Source organism: Thermobia domestica, chromosome 2 (assembly GCF_964235325.1).
Source record: "Thermobia domestica chromosome 2, izTheDome1.hap1.1, whole genome shotgun sequence".
Lineage (NCBI taxonomy): Eukaryota > Metazoa > Arthropoda > Insecta > Zygentoma > Lepismatidae > Thermobia > Thermobia domestica.
The window spans coordinates 123,141,349-123,161,783 of record NC_137455.1 but is presented as its reverse complement, the minus strand read 5'-3'; the positions used below and the strand labels follow the sequence as shown (position 1 = coordinate 123,161,783).

Below are 20,435 nucleotides of genomic sequence, written 5' to 3'. Positions count from 1 at the left end.
TATCATTTAATTCAGCGTGACGGGACACACTGCCTGCGCTTTTAGGACAGCTCAATGGATGCAAACACTTTTCATTGACTTGCTCCCGACAAATGCATGTAAATTTTTTACACATGTTCATGCCAAGGCGTAGAGCAACACAAAGACGAAAAGAATTGTTATCCATGAAAGTTCCAATATTTCTCGATGGAATTGATTGCAACCATGCGCCAGATTCTTTTTCTTGTAAGGCCTTAAAGCGAGCTATATCAAATACATTATCCAAAAGTAACTCTTGTTCAATAATTGATTTTAAGATTATTTTGTCCCAGCTTTTCTGTACTTCTAATGTGGATGGCATATCTTGTCCAAATAAAAATTGCCAAACGTCAATTGCCTCTATCAAGTGATGAATGACCACATCATCAACGGGAATGTTAAGAATGTTGGAGACGAGTGGTCTCACCCCATAACACGAGGAAACAAAAGCTGGAAGGCTGAGGTCGGAGACTCTGCGGATATGCAAATTTATATTATTAATCATTTTGTGACTTTTTTGTAGGATATATTTTCCCTATATAATGGTGTATGTAGTATTACATTTGCTGGGATGGATGATGATAGAAATTAACTCTTTAAGTGGAGATCAATAAGAGTTGATTTTTAAAATCTTTTTTTATATGTATATACCCTATATACGTTGTGATCTAATCATCCCAGGTCTTTCTTGATAATTAATATATCAGAAAGCTATCTTTCCTTCATTTTCAATTTTCAGTTGTTACTAATAATAAAAACTATAAAAACTCTATTGATATAATAAATTTGAATTAAATTTAACGTTTTAACAATATTTGATTGTTACATATTGAAAAAGAATACAATAACAATGTAACAATTAAAATTGTACCACAAAGATTGTGAGATTTCATAATTCTTTCATTGTAACTCTGATGATAAAGACAGTCCGTCAGTTATCTTTGAAAAAACAGTGGAAGTTAAATAAAACACGAATGGAGTTTTTTTTATTTATTTATTTAGAAACATTTTTATGAAAATTGTGTGAAATGTATAGACTAAATATTTCTTGTACCAAGTTTTATGCTTTCATGCCCCCCAGCAGCTCAAAAGATTACGTAATAATAGTTAAATTCCCCCACTCTCCTTCAGGGTGAGTGCAGATGAATAAAATATTCTTTTTCTGTGTGTCAAGAGCCTCTATATGCCAAATTTTGTTCATTTATATCTTACGATTTCCTCCTCCACTCTGTGCCCGCCATAGTGAATTTATGCAAAAGAGTGATATTTTCGTGTTATCTGAAATAAGAAGACTTGATATACAGAATTTATTATCTTTATATTCAGTGGTTGAAGTGAAGCAGGTTCACTGTAATGATCAATTTTTCGCGTACCGTCTTTCACCTCCTAGGTCATCAGATGGTGTGTGGAGTCAAGAGTACCTGTGTTCACTCTGAAATTTCGCTGAAGGTTTCATTGAAATCTGTACTAGGTCATTGTTGGATAAAACACACATCCATATCCTTCCGTTAGTTCGGTATACTAGTATAAATCATATGTTGCCATATAAAATATAAACAAAATCATTACAGCTTTAATAACAGAAGTTCAGTACTTATCGAAGCACCCAAATGGCAGCATTATATGCACACATTTCAGCAGTGTGTTTTCACTGTCATTAATGCGTATCTTTTTAAAATTTACGTTTCTTGAAGAACTTCTTTATTGGTAACTTCATAAGTTGGAAATGACACATCATTCTGTTTAAACTGAAACGCAGGTGATATGATAGTGTTTAACTTTTAAGAGGGAGATTTTTGAAATGAAATTGTTGCTACAGTTGTGTTAATGGAAACTACATTTTTATTTTATTTATCAATGAAGTATTCTTATATTTAAAAAAAAAAAAAAAAAAAAAAAAAAGGAACGAATAACGCAAAATAGAAATTACGAATTCATGTGCTAACAAGACTTGATATATAACAGGACTAATATATAATATGACTTTTTAAATGAGCAATCGAAATCTTGATTTTTGTCTTTTAATCATAAGGCCGCTTCGTAATGGCAAAATTTGCGTTTTCCCTGGACATTTTGAATACTGAACCTATTTTGTCCGCTGTGTACATTAAAACCTGGAAAACTTCCTAACTTCGTCATTTGACCTTCTGCTGATGCGGAACAACTTCGTTTAGAACCGATGATGATTTAAGTAACCAATTTTACTGATCTTAAAGTAACATTTGATGCATAGAAGAGAAGAGAATTTTTCGTAATCAAAAACTACTTTTTTCCCCATTCAGAATTCCCCTGTCTATTGTATTTTTATTTTCAAATATTTTACTTCAAACAAATGTTTCTATGGAATGAGCAAAGAGGTCGGTGCTGATTGTATGTATAGCTGATGTATGTAATATTGTAAGTATAATAATTGTAGATGTACGTAATATTATAAATTTTCAAATAACTTTTTCATCATTGTGTTCTGGTTGAAGCTTTTTACATGCAATAATAACTCTTATTTGTATTAGTTCATAGAGTTTACTGATAGTAGACACTGAAGCATGTACTCTCAAAAACCTGAGTTTAACATAGAAATTACTGTCTTGTATATCGCAGGTGGGTAATTCCGTTTGTTTGAAGCAATTGTAATAATAATAATAATAATAATAATAATAATAATAATAATAATAATAATAATAATAATAATAATAATAATAATAACTATAGAACTTTATGGTTCCATTAAAATCAAGTTTTACTGAAATATTTTATTATTTTTTTTTTTTACTACAGGATTTTACGTTGTCGAGATATTCAGTGATAATAATAGATGAAGCTCATGAAAGGAGTGTTTTCACTGATATTCTTATTGGTCTTTTATCACGAATCGTTCCTCTGAGGCACAAAAGAGGGAATCCTCTGAAGCTCATTATTATGTCAGCTACACTGCGAGTGGAAGATTTCACAGAGAATCCACGGTTATTTAAACAGCAGCCACCTGTAATAAAGGTATTTTTATATTTATAATAAGTTTTTAATTTAGTATTTGTTTTGATGCATTTAGCACATTAGCTAATGCAAATGGAGTCAAAATTAATGTTGGGAGCATGGTGGCTCATTGATAAAGCGCTTAACTCTGGTGCGCGGAGTTCCTGGTTCGATCCCGGGCAAGTAAGTTTGTGGTGGACAGCGTTGTGTCCGGGGTTTTCGTGGGTTACTCCCGTTCCCTCCCACTTTCTTATTCCACCAGTTCTTCCATCATCGTTAACTTGCTTTAATCATCGTCTCCCTTAGCGTAAATGGCATAAATGGGAGTTAAACTGAAAGATTTCATTTTTTCGAAGTTATTGTTAAGTTTTTAAGGTAATTATAGAAAGTTACTTCAAGTTTTTACTTAAAGATCTTTTCTGTGTTTTACGATTTAGGTTGAATCGAGACAGTTTCCAGTTACTATCCACTTTAACAAAAGAACAGCAGAGAACTATGTGCAGGAAGCATACGCAAAAGCATGTAAAATTCATACGCAACTTCCTGAAGGGGGCATCCTTATCTTCCTTACAGGTAATTTGTTTTGCTGGACTCTTTAAAAATAACACTCCATAATAGCCAAATATTTTCATCTTCTGTTTTGTAACTTTCGTTTTAGGTATCATTTGAGGTATAAAATTTCCAAGTCGACTCAGCATTGTGAGGTAATGTAAGAATTACTGTGTGTATAATTTAAGAAATGCAAATGCATGTCCTTTATTAAATATATTCCATATACTGTAATATCGCTTTTAAATGAGTTGTTAATTTGTGACGTTTTGTAATTAAGAATTAGATATCTTCTGCTGTAGGACGCTTCTTTCATGGTTTGTCCCAAACGATATAACACATAGATAAACGCTTGTGCGTCACATAATGAGAGGAAGAGGTTCTATTAATCATATTTATTAAATATTGAGCGATAAATATTTTCGTAGTTCAGTGTGAATCTTTTTTTGTGTGACTGGTTTATAGAAGATATACTAGTCATATGTATTTGTTGCACTTAGGACAACAAGAAGTGAATACTTTGGTAAGAAGACTTAGGAAAACCTTTCCATATAAATCTACTACAAAGGCGTCCAAAGAAAAGAAAAATGAAGAGAAAAAAGAGGAAGACAATGGAAGTGAAATTGATGAAGATTTAGATGAAGTGATAAGAAATGCTAGAAAGCGGAGAAAAGATGTCACTTTTCCTGAAATAAATTTGGACAAGTAAGTAACTAAGCAGTTGATAGTTTATTTTTATGTTGTTTAGAGCAGAAAATGTTGAGTTGAAGGTATTTCAAAAGACCCTGGCCAGCAGGTATTATCACAAACAACAGTTTAATTCACAGGGTATAGTTATATGTGGATCTCTGCTTGTGTCTGTAATGCCAGAATGAGAACACTGAACTATAGTCTTGCAGTTTCCTTTCTATGAGTAAATAATCTGTGGTCTCAAGTCATTCTACACTAATTCACTATTTGACAGTTATTTTAACAGAAATATTTTGAGTAACTGAAAAATGAATATTCTATTCTTGCGATTCTTAATATTCTAAAATAATATGCGATTCTTTTTTCTGGATGGGAAAAAAGCGAAGGAAATTCATGAGATGATATTCGTGACATTTGGTGACCCACTTTCTATAAAACATCTAGACTTTAAGTAAATGAATTTAAGCGTGACAGAAACAAGCATTGAAGATGCACCACACCCTGTAGCCTCGAAATCAGCTGTGACACCCGAAATCATCGATAAAAGTCCATAATAACCGACAAATGAGGGAAAGTTTGCGAGTTAGTAGAAGCCAAAGCATGTCAACTGAGTGGATTCTTTTCATTTTTGCATAATGAATTGCTCATAAGAAAAACTTTGCGTAAGATGTGTGCCGCATTTCCTCACTCCATCACAGGAAAAAGCTGTGCCGCAGGCAGAAATTGGGCGAGCTGCAATTTGAACTGTTCCCGCATTCTGCCTTCCTCGGACTACCATCTATTCCCGAAATTCAAAACTTTCCTGGCAGAATGAAATTTGACTCAAATAAAGGGACCCTACAGGAAGTAAACGAATATTTTGAAAACCTCGAAGAAACTCATTTTCGCGAACGAATCGCGATGCCTTAGAAACATTGAGACAAGTGTGTTGAACTTTGAGTACACCATGTCAAAAACAAAGTACGTTAAAAAAAAACTCAAATTGTTTCCTGTAATATCAAGCCAAGTTGCTTTTTCAAACCACCCTCGTATTTAGGTTATATACGAAATGTTCACTTGAAAACGTGTGGGTTACACAGTGAATTATCATTTGACTGACGAATGACATTGTTTTATTCTTCGTCTTAAATGTAATTTTCCTCGGAACACTTATATATTGTTGTTGGAGCTGGTCGACCACACATAGTTTTACTTAAATCCTCTGCGCCATCTTTAAATTGGTTGAAGCAGTGACTTGCAACAAACATTATTGCTTCGTTGTAGCTATTCGATTCATGTAGCCCACTTTCACTCACTCTATTTAATTGCGTTTCCATGAATCCTTAAGTTTCTTTTAGGTAATACCTTGCTCCGCCACTGAATGATTCTGAAATATACATTTCTGGATATAGCAAGTTACAAGTCTTGAGACGGAAACTCATCTCGGTTGTGTGGCTATTTCATTTTGGAGATAGTTCCAAGGTTGATTTGCTCACGTTTTCGTAAGCCTTTAGCTCTTCAAAGGAAGCAATATATTCCATCTATGTTTACTAAGACTATTTTGCCTCTTGAAGAAAACAGTCATTCTTTCAATTTATTATCATGGTAACGAAAACATGTTCCATCATCTTAATGGTATTGAAATATGCATTCTGTTCTGCGAGGGCTTGTGTTTGCGAAATATCTGTAGAAGGAAAAGAAAAATCTTCATACTTCACCAAACCGCATTACACTTTGCTCACTAAAGAAATCTGAAAACAGTCCTGTCAGGAGTACTAAATGTACATTTCAGCGAGTCGAAAATGACTAGATCTTTAAGCTTAAACTTCTGATCCTTGTACATTCATGTCTAAAATTATTGTCGCATGTTTATAAATATGTTGTTGTAGGAATATAATTTGATAATGAATTCGCCCGGTATTCCTTATAATGTTAGTAGGTGTATAATCGGCAAAGACATGTATGTGGCAAGTTTCATGTCAAAACAACAGTAAATAAGAACAATAAAACGAAAATAAAACTTTGTTGTCCATTTAGCAACATTTTGTTTTACTCATTCTAATTTTCGTATTTATAATTCTTTTCCTAGGGAAATTTACCACAAATATACATTTCCCGATTATACACATAGTATCAGCATTAAAAGTACTCTGCAAAATCATTATCAAATTATATTCTTACCAGAAGACAGTTATAGATATGCGACAATCATTTTGGACATGAGTGTACCTAACAGATTATAGAATTATGTTAAATTGTTTCGACTATTTTATTCCTATTCTGATTTAGAATTTACAGAAAATTGTAAATTCGTTTTCACTTCTTTTTTGTATCCTAAAGATAAGAGGAAAATTTTGCGAGTTCAAAGGAATAGAAATCAAATAATCGACATAGACAGATGTCATCCAGTCGCTTTTTTTTTTTTGCTTTAATTACAACAAGATACTCGAATGTTGTTAGAACCTAGTAGATTTGTGTGTAATATAATTGCTAGAAAAAGTCCGTAACCACTCCATATTTGTTTTTCCTTTTCATTAACTTTATATCAAATTAATGAATATAAGCACGACTTACGGTAACATGTAGCAAATTACATTATCTTTACGTCATTCATTTATTCCAAGTTACTGATGACACAATAGTATGGAGTATGTTTTTGTGACGGTTGTTGTACTACTATATTCTTTTAAAATGTTCGGATTCATATTCGTAATGCGTTATACCCATTCCGCAAAGTATGATATTTTCTGAGATGATTATCCTGAAAAGTAGAAAAAAAAGACTTAAAAGTTGAAATTCAAAATTGGATGGAAACAGCTCTTTTAAACATCTCTATAAAACCCGTAAATGACAGTAGGTATCAGGTGCCTAATGATGTAGTTCTTATGATCCATGGTTTTAGTAAACATTCGGAACACCTACACAGTTACATTCCATTTTTATTTCCTGTAAATGTTAAAGGCACAAAAGATCCTTAGTTGGCAAAAATTACAGTTACGTTGCTGAGGGTTGAGCTTGCTTCAGGGAATTGTGTGGGACAGGGTCTTATTTGTATACTGTAATTGCTCTGCGCTTAAAGGGAATTATTCCCTTGTTTCAAGGTGCTTAGTTTTGAAGTAATAAATGCGAATTGAGTACATGTAAGCAAAATTTCTTTCCGTAAACGTACCCATAGTTTTAATTTTTCTTTTTAGTTATTCTGTTCTGCCAATGGATGATGCAGACTACGACCTTTTGGACGAAGATTTGAATACTGTGGAAGAGGAAGATGAAGACGAAGAGTATTTATTTCAGGGCTCTGCTCTGTCTCAGCCAATGTGGGTCCTGCCATTGTACTCTTTACTGTCTAGCGAAAGACAATCAAAGGTGCATATTTTATATTTCTGTACAAATATTATGTAATAATACTAAATAGTTTATAGTAGGAAGAGTAGAACTAGCCGACTTCAGATTATATACTTCGTTTCAGAAGCGTGAGTTTAAAACAGCTGTAAAACATTTATAATTGTGAAAAAGTGAAGAAACAAGAAAAATGTTCTGCAAATATAATTGTCTTTCACATTAAGTAATTTTTGGATGGATTCAATCAGTTTTGACCATTTCACGGGAAGTTAAAATCTAAAATAAAAATTGTTTATTTTCCCCAAAGAAGAATTAGATTTTTCCTCTTGAAATGTGGTAGAACAGTAAATGTTACATAGGCAACTTCTTATAATAAGCTTGTATAATAAAGTTTATTCCTTTCTAATAATATAATTGTGTTTAGAATGTTTGCATAAAATTCTGTGAGTAGGAATACAGGCATAGATATCAATGCATCACGTTTGCAAGTTCCCAACCTGTCACATTTATAATGGTATAAGGAACAACCTTAATTGATTACTAAAGGGGGCATAAAATAATTTAGGATTCTTTGCAAATTTTATGTAATGTTATACCTAAAACGTTAGTCGAGTAAGCATTAAAACGTATGCTTGAGCTTCGCTAAATAATTTCACTGTAAATACTTTCTTCCTGTATTTATTTACCATTCATAATAGAAAACAGCATAAAAGTAGTTTTATGTCCCACGATTATGCACTGAGACTAAGAGAAACGGTGATGAAATAAATGGTGGAATGAAGAAAGTGGGAACAAACGGGAGAGCCCTGAGAAAACCCACGCACACGAAGTTCACTCACCACCATGTCCACTTGACGCGAGCTGAGATCGAACCAAAGACATCACACACCAGAAGTAAGCTCTATACCACAGAGCTAACGCAGCCCCTATAACTTAATCTATCCGTCATACGAACTTAACGTCTGTTGCAGAAAGAGTATTGTTAATGGAATTCATGCTGGTGCATGACATAAAGAGAATCGAATTAGTGTGCAAGCATAAGCCAAAAATTTTATTGTGATTACTTTAGGCGCAAACCTTTAAGTAGCTCATATAACATTATAAACATTGTGTCATCGATGAGCTTGTGTGTGTGTGTCACAGGTATTCAAAATTGTCATATTTGTACCATGAAAACGAATGATAGCTCCAAAAACGTTTAATAAATTGCTTTAAAAGGAAACTTAGTTCCACATCATAATAAAACTTACGCCAGAAACATACCCAAACTGATGGTTAACACGAAAGAAAGAAAAGGATGCTTTTGTCCTTCAGATGTTATCACAAAAATACAATAATTTGAAATTTATACGCCATTTAGTTGCATGAGCCTTTCTATCCAGCGACATCTTAGCTAAGAAATTGAACACAGAAATAGGTACTTTTTTTCTCTCTCTCTACAATCAACATGAGCAACTAGCATTTAGTGCAATATGACAACATGTTAGGTGCAGAAAATGTAGTTTCAAGTTATAGGTGTCTATTCGAATATCGCTATTCGAAGTGACTACCAAATGTCAAACATTAACACATCTAAATTAAGGAAAAAAAAAAAAAAAAAAAAAAAAAAACAACTAATAATAATAATAATTCTTGAAGTTCTTGATCTGACTACAAAATATGTATCAGTATATTAATGATGGTGTAGGCCGAAGTGTTATAATTATGAATTGTCTATTTCTCAGCTCCAGATGACTTAACACACTTTATTTATACTACATCACGGAAAACTTCTCACCACAGATATCTTCAAGTATTTCTATCACATGAATGAAACACACATCAGAACAACATATTATCTCTTGCTGATTCTTATTTTATGATTCAAGACAAAACAGGTTAAAGTCATAAACTACTTGAAATACACAATCTTCCATAGAAAGAACAATAGACCAACAACTAATCAGCAAACTACGACGTGAATGTTCAAATGGCATGTGCTATTTCTTGTCACATTTCATATCTACAGAGAACTTATTAAGTACAAGTATTCCACATCTCAACTTTTAGAAAGAATGAATATCAACTGAACTATCTTTCAGTAATAATAGTAATAGTAAGTAACCAAGCTTTAAAAAAAAAAAAAAAAAAACGAAGATACACGATCACGCAAAACATTTTATCTGATAATATATATATCTGTGAAACCGTCAATGGATGTTGCTTCAAAACACACATGTCTGAATAAAACAGCAAAAGCGGATAAAATTTACAGCGAATTTCAAAGTGGAAGTAAGCAAAACTATCTAGTGAAAATAAAAAGTGGTTACATGTAATTCCGCATAACATACTATGTTCTATAACGTATATCGAAGTACAAAGTAATTGATCTCTTTCATTCGTACACATACAAGAAAAAAGTGCAAAGGGAAACTTTAAAATTAAACTAAAGACAGCATGGTAACTACAAACTAAAGACAATTATTTTCGCCATATTTTCTTGATTTTCGTCCTTGTTCTGTACATTCTGGTAGTATTATTTGTGTTCGTGTGAAATTCCCATTTTTCCTCTTTTATTTTTCAATTTTACCTGTAGAATCTAGTGATGTTAGTGTGATGGAAGACAAGGGACCTCCAGTTTTTATTTTCTTATTAAAATGTAATTATTTTCATCCCGCGACACTAGTTTCCCAAAAATCTTTGCATTAACGCATTTTTCGACATGCCAGCTTCTGTAATTCTTCAAGAAAATAATGTAAATAAAAAAAAAATGCAATGTATATGTGAGACAACGTGTGATAATTTATTCAATATGTACGTAAAATATTTAATAGTCTTTTCGTTTGGTTAGGTATTCCTGCCTCCTCCAGAAGGTTGTCGGTTATGTGTTGTGTCTACAAACGTTGCAGAAACTTCCTTAACGATACCCAATATCAAGTATATTATTGATTCAGGGAAAGTAAAAACAAAGTTCTATGACAAAACCACAGGCGTCTCGGCATTTCATGTTACCTGGACATCAAAAGCTTCCGCAAACCAGCGAGCGGGAAGAGCTGGCAGAATTGGTCCTGGACATTGTTACAGGTAAGCTTGCCAAAATATTTCGCAGTAAATACCGTGTGCTAGATTTTCGTACTTTTTTTCCCAACCATGTCTGTCTGAGTAAAGAATTTAATCGTTTTCGTGTACCCATTCATTTTCTGTTTAATTACCTTTATGAAGCGTTTGTCTTGCTGTCGGTTAAGGATGTTGCTTGTTAACTAGTAAGAGATCTGTCATGGGAATACCCTTTGATGCAGTTGATTTGTCTGAAACCTTCACTCAAAGTGAGCTTAATCAGCATCGAAGTCGATATCCCTTAAAAAATGTTTTTAACTACACAGTACTGAAACCTTTACCTTATCTTACATTATAATAACAGTTTATTATAAAATGTAATATCCAAGTGTAATAAAGAGTGAAAAATTATTACTAATTACCCTTGGATATTACTTCCGTATGGAAAAATGTTTTAGAAGCTTTTACTATCCATATATTGTTGTAAACATTCTAAGATGTACTTACTTGATAACTAATGACAAAATATTTTAGATTTATTACTGTTTTAAAACAAATACTTATAGTAGGGCGAGGGTGAGTTATGTTTACATATCCTTTAAATCCTATAAGTGAAGTACGACATGTAGGAACAATTCTTCCATAGAGCTTTCGCCTTTATTTGCAAAATAGAAAAAAAAAAGTTTTTTTTTTTTTTTTTTTTTTTTTAAATCGCAAAAGAAGTGTCGGACCCAAAACACAGACTTCTAGTCAGGTAACTTAATAGATACTTTTAACTGTAACTAATAAAACAGGGAAGAATATTGAGAAATATCTAACAGACCAAAAGAGTTACTTTACGGGCTGTAATATACCAGAAGATAAATTCCGAAAGAACTTCAATGTAAAATAGTAGATTTGAAACTCAGATTTGTGAATGTTGGTTTTTATTGTTAGGCATAAATATTTATTGTAACTTCCTTCTCACCCAAATGGATTACATGTTGTGGTATAGTAAAAGGCATTACCTGTATTTGTGTTATATTAAAATGTTTATTTCTTCCACTAGGTTATATTCTTCAGCAGTATTCAACGATGAATTTCAAACGTTCTCTGTTCCCGAAATCCAGCGACAACCTGTCGATGATTTGGTACTCCAAATGAAGACAATGAAAATCGATAAGGTAGTGAATTTTCCGTTTCCGTCTGCTCCAGATATGTTGCAGTTAAAATCTGCTGAAAAAAGGTTAACTCTCCTAGGAGCTCTTGAAGCACCAGAAAAGGAAATTAAATCCGGTAAGAAAATCATAAGTGGAGGTGAGAGTAAAACTAATCCTCAAGGGCCTTAGTTCCAAACATGGAATAGACCTGCTACGTTAACTTATACCTTTTAGAAAACTAAATTTTTATTTTTATTTTTCATGTATTTTTCTTGAAATTGACAATTCTGTAAAAGTTAGAGTGAAATTCAATTCTCATCAGTAGGACAATGAAGCAATTTATTATTTCGAAGAGAGATAAAGTTTAACTGGGTAGAAAACTACTGCTTTCGTTACTTATTTAGTAAATAAAGGGAACAATTGATATAAATCATAACGAAACTATTAATGTACGAGTTTTTAGCTAATATCTTTTTGTAAGAGTGTGAAGTATTCTATACACTCTGACAATTAAATAATGAAACTGATTTTATTGAATGAAATAGAAACAAGACAGTTGAATGGTACCTGTTCTTTATTCAAAGTAAATTCCTTCTAAATTGATATAACGGGTGACACGATCAAGCAACGACTGGAACGACTTCTGCATATCTGTTTGCGATATGTCCCAAAGACTTTGTGTCACAGTTCTGTGGATGTCTTGAACATTGTCAAAGAACCGCCTTGTTGACAGCAACTTCAGTTTTGTTAAAAGAAAATAGTCACATGGTATAAATGGGCTTACACTGTTTTCGGGACAAAACTTCCTGTTCAACTACTGCACGTTTTTGATTGTCAGACAGTAAGTTAGGTACACACCAAGATGTGACCTTTCCTTTCTTAAATCTTGCACTAAGACCTAACATATATTTTCCCGGCTTACAACAAACCTATTTAACAACCATCCGACATAATAATCCTCTGTAACGTTCTTTCCTTTTTATGATGAGATCTTCATTGCACACTGAAATTGGATGACCAGTTCTTGTTTCATCTTGAATCCACACTTACTTTTAAATTGGTCATACCATCTGAATATGTGAACACGAGACAAACAAGTATTCCCACGATCTCGGTAGCACTTGTGCCCAGTTTCAAACAGTATTTGTAATATTCGCATGTTGTTAACGTGACAACTGTCTCCCACTACTTATATGACGTCATACTGTCCATCATGTTTAAAATGCAGTGATGCCAGTTTGTATTTTGTTGGCATACAATCATTTGTTTCTAATATCTTTCTTTTCTCTACAGGAAAATTAATCTCAATATTTAACTTTCAGACTGCGTATATTGACTCCATATGAGTTAATTGATTCTGAATAAATTATTTTCATAATAGTAAAATAATTGTAGGGGAATCAAGATGACAGTGTACTATATATAGCACTTATTAAAAGTCCGCAGTATATAAAATAATTGAATTAAATGGTTTATGTCCGTAATTCATGACGACCTAGATTGCAGAAAGAGGTAGCTTTTGCTACATGTGTTCTGTTGTTCGATTTTCATACGTATATTGTAAAATATGTGTTTGGTCCATATCATGTAGTATTTGGATACATGCTTCAAATATGAAATGATAAATGTCAATTTGAAAAGCATAGGAGTTAATGTTATTTTCTTTCATTTATTTTCTTTCTAGATAATTGGATGTCAAAAGTTACGCCTTTGGGCTATGCTATAGCAGCTTTTCCTGTGGCACCAAGGTACGGGAAAATGTTAGCATTAAGTCACCAACATCACTTACTTCCGTATTCCATTTGTATGGTTGCTGCGCTATCTGTTCAAGAAGTGCTCTTAGAAACTCCTGTGGGTGATCGGTTCTCGAAAGAACTCACCAAAGAAACGAGGATGAAATGGATCCAGACACGAAGAGCGTGGGCAGGTACTGGCAACAGACTCTTACTTGGGGATCCAATGGTACTTATCCGTGCCGTAGGCGCTGCCGAGTATGCAGGTTGTACGCAGCAGTTCTGTGAAGACAATGGCTTTCGTCATAAGGCAATGCTGGAAATCCGGAAATTGAGACTTCAATTGACTAATGAAGTGAACTTAAAGATACCTGATCTCAATATATGTATAGATCCGAAGATGACACCACCATCAGACACTGAGGTATGAAGATATGACAATGTTAAGAAATAAAGATCGAACTTAACATGTGTTCCAGTAAAATGTTCCTCCATTCCAGTGGGTGGGAAGAATGTGGGACTTAATTTTTTTTTTTTTTTCGTACGTCAGATTTTTGATAAGTGTAGAACCGTGATATTTTGAATAAATATTCTTGATCTCTAGCCTGTAAATAAGAGAAGATTTTGGGAATTGCGTGCTCTAAGGGGAATGGGGACCTTGAATTATATTTTACCGTTTACCAGAGGTCCGAAATTATTAGATGCAGAATGTTGAAATTTTGTATAAATGTTATCGTAAGGGCGGATGAGAGCTTGAATATTGCATTTTTAGCGTGTTTGTGCTACTCACTTGCATTTAGTTTTAAATATGAAGAGGAATGGAACGCAGGGACAGGAAGAGAGGAAAAATATTGTTAGAGTAGCACGCGGCGGTATACGCTAGTAAAATTATACTCAGGCTTGTCCAAGACCTCCAATAATATTGACTACTGAATATATGTAGAAGGACGACTATCCATTTTTTCCGGTGACGGCATCGTATAAGTTCTGTACCATAATACAATATACAAAGTATTGAAATATACGAGATAATGTGCCGGGAATAGCAGTCTAGCACTTCCCTTATGAAAAAAACAGGCACATGTACAGGCGCATGTAACACAGGCCCTTTATCCACCTGTGGGACAGGTACATGTGCAGGTGCCTGAAAATGACCCCAGTTTGAACGCCCTACACATGCATGTTGAGCAAACATGTACACGGCATGAACAGGTATTACTGCACAGGTGTTTGTATGGTAGATACCCTAGTAGATCTACCATAAAAACGTATGTAAAGTGCCTGTCAGCGAAGAAGACGTGCAAGTACAGCCGCTGTACCAGTATAGAACATGTGATGTACATGTCATGTATAATGTCTGTAACATGCATGCTGAACACAAGTTATACGCGTGTATGATAAATAGCTTTTGCCTGGTACATGTGAAAAGTACTTACGAAACATGCATGTAATGTATGTATACATGTAAAAACCATACATGTGACATGCATGTTGCGGGTATGGAAAACATCTGCTGCTTGCATGTAACAGGTGGAGAACATGGAAAAACCATACATGTGAAATGCATGTTGCGGGTATGAAAAACATCTGCTGCTTGCATGTAACAGGTGGAGAACATGGAAAAATCATACATGTGAAATGCATGTTACAGGTGGAGAATTTATAAAAATTGTACATGTGACAGGTACATGCCACATACATGTTACGGGTTTGGAAAGCCTCTGCTGCTTGCATGTAGCAGATGTAAAACATGTAAGAAACATGTGCTGTACATGTATTATACATGTGCGAAACAGGCCTGTTGCTTAGATGCTTCATTGCATGGAAATAGAATGTTAAGATATGTAACATACATGTTACAGGTGCATGCCCCATGTATTGTACAAGTATATAAAACCTGTTGCCAGCAAGGAAACAGGTGAAATACATGCGTTGTTACATGTACGAAACATGTTATGTACATGCATTGTCTCGGCATTATACAGGCATGGTATCAGCACATGCACCGGAAGTGCACTTAACAAGCATTGTGTATATAGATTACATGCACGTTGTGTTAACTAAAGCAGATAAAATGATAGCCATGCATGTAAAAGTAGAAAAATAGATTTCTGAGAATTAATTTGCACAAGTACTGCATGTGATGTACACCCATGTCCAAAATTATTGTCGCATGTCTATAAATATGTTTTTGTAGAAATATAATTTTATAACGAATTCGCGCGGTATTTCTTATAATGTTAGTATGTGTATAATCAGCAGAGACACGTATGTGGCAAATTTAATGTCAAAAGAGCAGTAAATAAGAACAATAAAACGAAAATGAAACTTCTTTGTCCATTTAGCAATATTTTGTTTTACTCATTCTAATTTTCGTATGTATAATTATTTTCCCATGTAATTTACCACAAATATACATTTCCCGATTATACACATGTATCAGTATTAAAAGTACCCTGCAAAATCATTATCAAATTATATTCTTCCAAGAAGACAGTTATAGATATGCGACAATCATTTTGGACATGTGTACATGCAGGGTAACATATAATACTGAATAAGGAATAATTATGCAACAAATGACATTACGAAGAGTAATGGAACTAGCTTTTGAGGTCAAAACCTAGTTTGCAAGTGTGCAAGGAGAAAAGAAAATATATACAAAGTTTTGGAACACGCATGTAAATTAGTTCTTACTTGTACTTCATGTACTTGCTAGTCTGTAATGTACAAAATCTGTTGAACATTTTCCTTTCCTCCTTGCACGCCTATAAATGAGTGAAAGTCAGTATTGTTACTTTTCGTAAGGTCATTTCTTAAATACTTATTCTTCGTCTACTATTTTTCTTCAAGTATATGTTACCCAGCATGTACATCTATGCAACAGTGCTAATTAATTCTGATTTTTTCTACTTTTATATGCTTGAATACAGTTATTTTATCTACTTTAGTTATATGCCATGTGCATATAATCTATATACACAATGCTTGTTACGTGCACTTACAGCGTATATGTTGCTTACGACATGCCTGAATGGTACTAGGACAATGCATATACATCGCATGTTTCGCACATAAAACAACGCATGTTTTTCACCTGTTTCCTTGCTGGCAAGAGATTTTACATACCTGTACAGCATTTGACATGGGCCGGTAACATTTGTGTCACCTACATGAACATTTAGGCTAGCACTTACAACACTTTCGTTGCTTACAAGGAATATTTAGGTTTCCTGAGAGCGCAATACATTTACAAAACATTTTTCGTACATGCTACTATGCTATACGAAACAACGATGGAAGAACTGAGTAACGCGAATTTTCGACTAAAATGCCATTTCCAAGAAGCAAGTTTAACAGGAAATGCCAGAAAAACTACGATTAACGAAAGATATTTAGACGCAATCCTGTTGCCTTTCATAGTTGTTTCATATAAGTACGGTTGTTCCCCTTTATTTTTGCTTATACTTTATTATCTTTTTCTGTTTGGAAGCAAGGTTTGTGTAAATCAGTCCCCACGTTTGGACCCGAAAAGAGACCTGGATAAATTTTATTTCATGTCTTACTGTCTGAATGGTAGTTTTATATTTTGAGTAACAAAGCAATTTACGATATACTGATGTACACAATTTATCGTTTTTCTTCCAAACAGGTTTGCTGTATGTCGCCAGCGTGAAATTCAAATGTATTTACAACAGAGAAACACACACGTATAAGATTCGTTTTGTTTATTAAAGAAATAATGAAATGCTTTCATACAAATGTATATTATATAAAGACTGAAAATACATTTTTTAAATTCTTGCAAAGAAAACACAATATTTTCTTTGTTCCATCGTTTTATATAAATTATGAAAATTTTAGCAGTGAATATTAAACCAAAAGCAAGTTTACAATGTTAACCGTGCGTCTAAACAAGGGAAGTATCAATGAGCTCATATTGAAACCTACCGTAAAATTTCACTCAGAGGAAGGAAGTCCCACAGAAAAAACACAGAATAAAGCAACTGCGTTTTTGAAGTGGAGTTAACCTAAATGGCAGATTGAAATGTCGCGTATCCATGTCGACAATAGCACAATACGTTCAGTACCACCCCTTGTAAACTGCCTGTTAATAATAAAAAATCAATAACAACAATGTGGGTACATACTATACCTAAGGGGAAGTCGTACGGTAAGGTGAACCTTGACAGCAGCCATCTTGAATTTAGGTCAAGTTTTGTAAATAGGAATAGGGCCAAATGATACATGATTTTGGGTAAGAATTTAAGCAGTAAAACAATGGTAGCAATAGTTTTAAGATACATGCATTTGGTAAAAAGTTACAGTCATATTTATTGTGTATGTTTCCATGTACACAACTCCCGAATGAAGCAGCTGTCCAACAATTTGTAAAATACAAAAATATAGGAAACACCCTTTATATTTTCCCAATTTGTCCCAAATGTTGTTAAGCAAAGCTACACACTTGTAGGAGATTAGTCGGCAAATTTGGTCCAAATTGGTTGAATAGGGGTGGAGATACAAGCCGGAAAAACGAAAATCCCATTGGTAAAATACAAAATAGTTTAAACACCATGTAATTCTGATGATTTGTTTGAAATTACGGTGGTCACAACTCAATACTTTCGAAAGCGTACTCTGAAAATATGGTTCAAATCTGTTGAATAGGAGCGGAGATAGACTAGATAATACGAAAATTTAGCCAAAATAGTTGATAACAAAATTCTTATATTAAATGCTGTATGTGCAATTTTCCTCTGATCTGTCTCAAATTTTAGTAACATTTAGTTACAAATTTTAGTTATATTTCAATAGCGACAACTTACTTTTGGGCAGCTGCTTCATTCGGGAGTTGTGTGCATGGAAATATACACAACAAATATGCCTGTAACTTTTTACCAAATGTACGTATCTTAAAACTATTGCTACCATTGTTTTACTGCTTAAATTCTTGCCCAAAATCATGTATCACTTTGCCCTATTCCCATTTACAAAACTTGACCTGAATTCAAGATGGCTGCTGTCAAGGTTCACCTTACCGTAGGACTTCCCCTTAAGTATAGTATGTACCCACATTGTTGTTATTGACTTTTTATTATTAACAGGCAGTTTACAAGATGTGGTACTGAACGATTGTGCAATTGTCGACATGGATACGCGACATTTCAATCTGCCATTTCGGTTAATTCCACTTCAAAAACGCAGTTGCTTTTTTGTGTGTGGTCTTTCTGTGGGACTTCCTTTCTCTGAGTGAAATTTTACGGTAGGTTTCTATATGAGCTCATTGATACTTCCCTTGTAAGACAAAAGATACAAGTTTTGTTCTATTAACTTAATAAACTCTACATTCCATAATAATTGCAAAGTACCTTACTGCTATTCTTAAATTCTTCGTCTGCAGATGACTCAGGTGTAGTGTTCAGTTGTATATCATCCAATTCAAGAAGGTTGAAAAGTACCTATCCTGTCCAACTTTTATGCATATGACTTTTGTATATAATAATTCCTTCGTAAGGATGACATAATCATGAGTAACAGACGAATCATTATTACAGTGAAAAACGTGTGTTATGGGCAGATTGTACCACTTTTCTGTGAAAGCAGTTTCAGCTTCCATCTTTTCAACATAAAAATATATATGTCCTTTGCAACAAGATTCGCATTCAATAACATATATTTCTATGATCCTACAAACATGTGCTGTGCTACAGTCATCAAGCAAAAAGTAACTGTCATCGTGCTTCCTGTTAGTGCAGTGTTTAGAAGTGCAGAAAAGCATTTTTCCTGTGTGTATATCACCTATTCGAGAACATTTATATATTTTTGCGCTTTCTTTACCACAAAAACACGTTGCTGTAATAGGAATACCGGACACTTGTGTTAAAATATACTGTGTAGAGCAATCAGTTTTTGTGATATTGGCAAACGAGACTGATTTTGAACTTAAAAGGAATTCTGTAATCTTAACTGTTGCAGATGTTCCGCTACACGCATTTTCTCGTGCAAAGCCATTAACAATCTGTGAACCTATCTCTTGTGTTCCATGCATGTAGTGTTTTAAATTTCCATTTAGTGACTCAAACGGGAAACATGAGAAAGAATACAAAGGTCCTGCATTTTTGACACAATCAGTGAGGTGTAGTAAATCATGTACGTTAGAACTCATATGCTTCCTACCATATAAATGTTCAGTTTGGAAAACAAATGCATGCAAACATTTTTCCATTGCATCCAAATGTTGCACGGAAATTGTACTTGATAAGAAACACGCCAGTGGTTTGATGATTTGCAAAGTGTGATTGAAATAATCAGTATTATTGAAAATATCAGAAAATATAAGAAAGTACAGTAAGAAAAGATTCTCAAACTCGATAGCTTTCCAATTTCGACGTTCTTTGATCGATCGTGGAGAACGGGTTAAACATGATGGCGTTTTTATTTCTGTCAAACGCTTGTTGAGTACATTAATCTTGCGGCCTAAGTACCACACTTCATCCTTGTTTTTGGAATCCAGCCAATTCATGACTAAAGAACGAAATATACCCAGACATATACATGTAATGTCTATCATTGTACTCTCAATAATCTGATAATTATTAAGGAATGCAAATACACTTATCCCCTTAGCACCAAACTCTTTATTCTCACTATGTCGAGAGTGGTCTGCGTCATTTCGCAGCGGACCTTTAGGATGTGCCACATTGTACGGATAAATACGTAGTCCATGTTGTAAGTACTGTCCTGGTTGAAGACATTTACTGCATCCAAACTTGCCGTTGAATTGTACTAGCTGCTGTACAGCACACTTTGCAGGTTTATCAAACGTGCCAAGAATGGCATGCAAGCGTACCTGAGTGATAACATTATTTTTCAAAGTATATTGTCCTTGTAGAAGAACACCACATTCAAACTTCTTCAATTGTGCAGCTACACATGAATAAAATACAGAATGCAATAAATCGTTCTTTTTAACGTG

General features: G+C 33.9%; 1 protein-coding gene across 1 annotated transcript in view; it reads left to right on the top strand.

Moving 5' to 3' along the window:
• kz (putative ATP-dependent RNA helicase kurz) overlaps positions 1-20,435 on the top strand; it is a 92,775-nt gene that overhangs the window by 22,769 nt on the left and 49,571 nt on the right. The window contains exons 6-12 of the mRNA XM_081745607.1: positions 2,794-3,009; positions 3,426-3,561; positions 4,038-4,242; positions 7,401-7,572; positions 10,379-10,611; positions 11,633-11,859; positions 13,408-13,880. Coding sequence (XP_081601733.1) covers positions 2,794-3,009; positions 3,426-3,561; positions 4,038-4,242; positions 7,401-7,572; positions 10,379-10,611; positions 11,633-11,859; positions 13,408-13,880 — 1,662 coding nt within the window. The remainder of the gene's footprint in view (positions 1-2,793; positions 3,010-3,425; positions 3,562-4,037; positions 4,243-7,400; positions 7,573-10,378; positions 10,612-11,632; positions 11,860-13,407; positions 13,881-20,435) is intronic.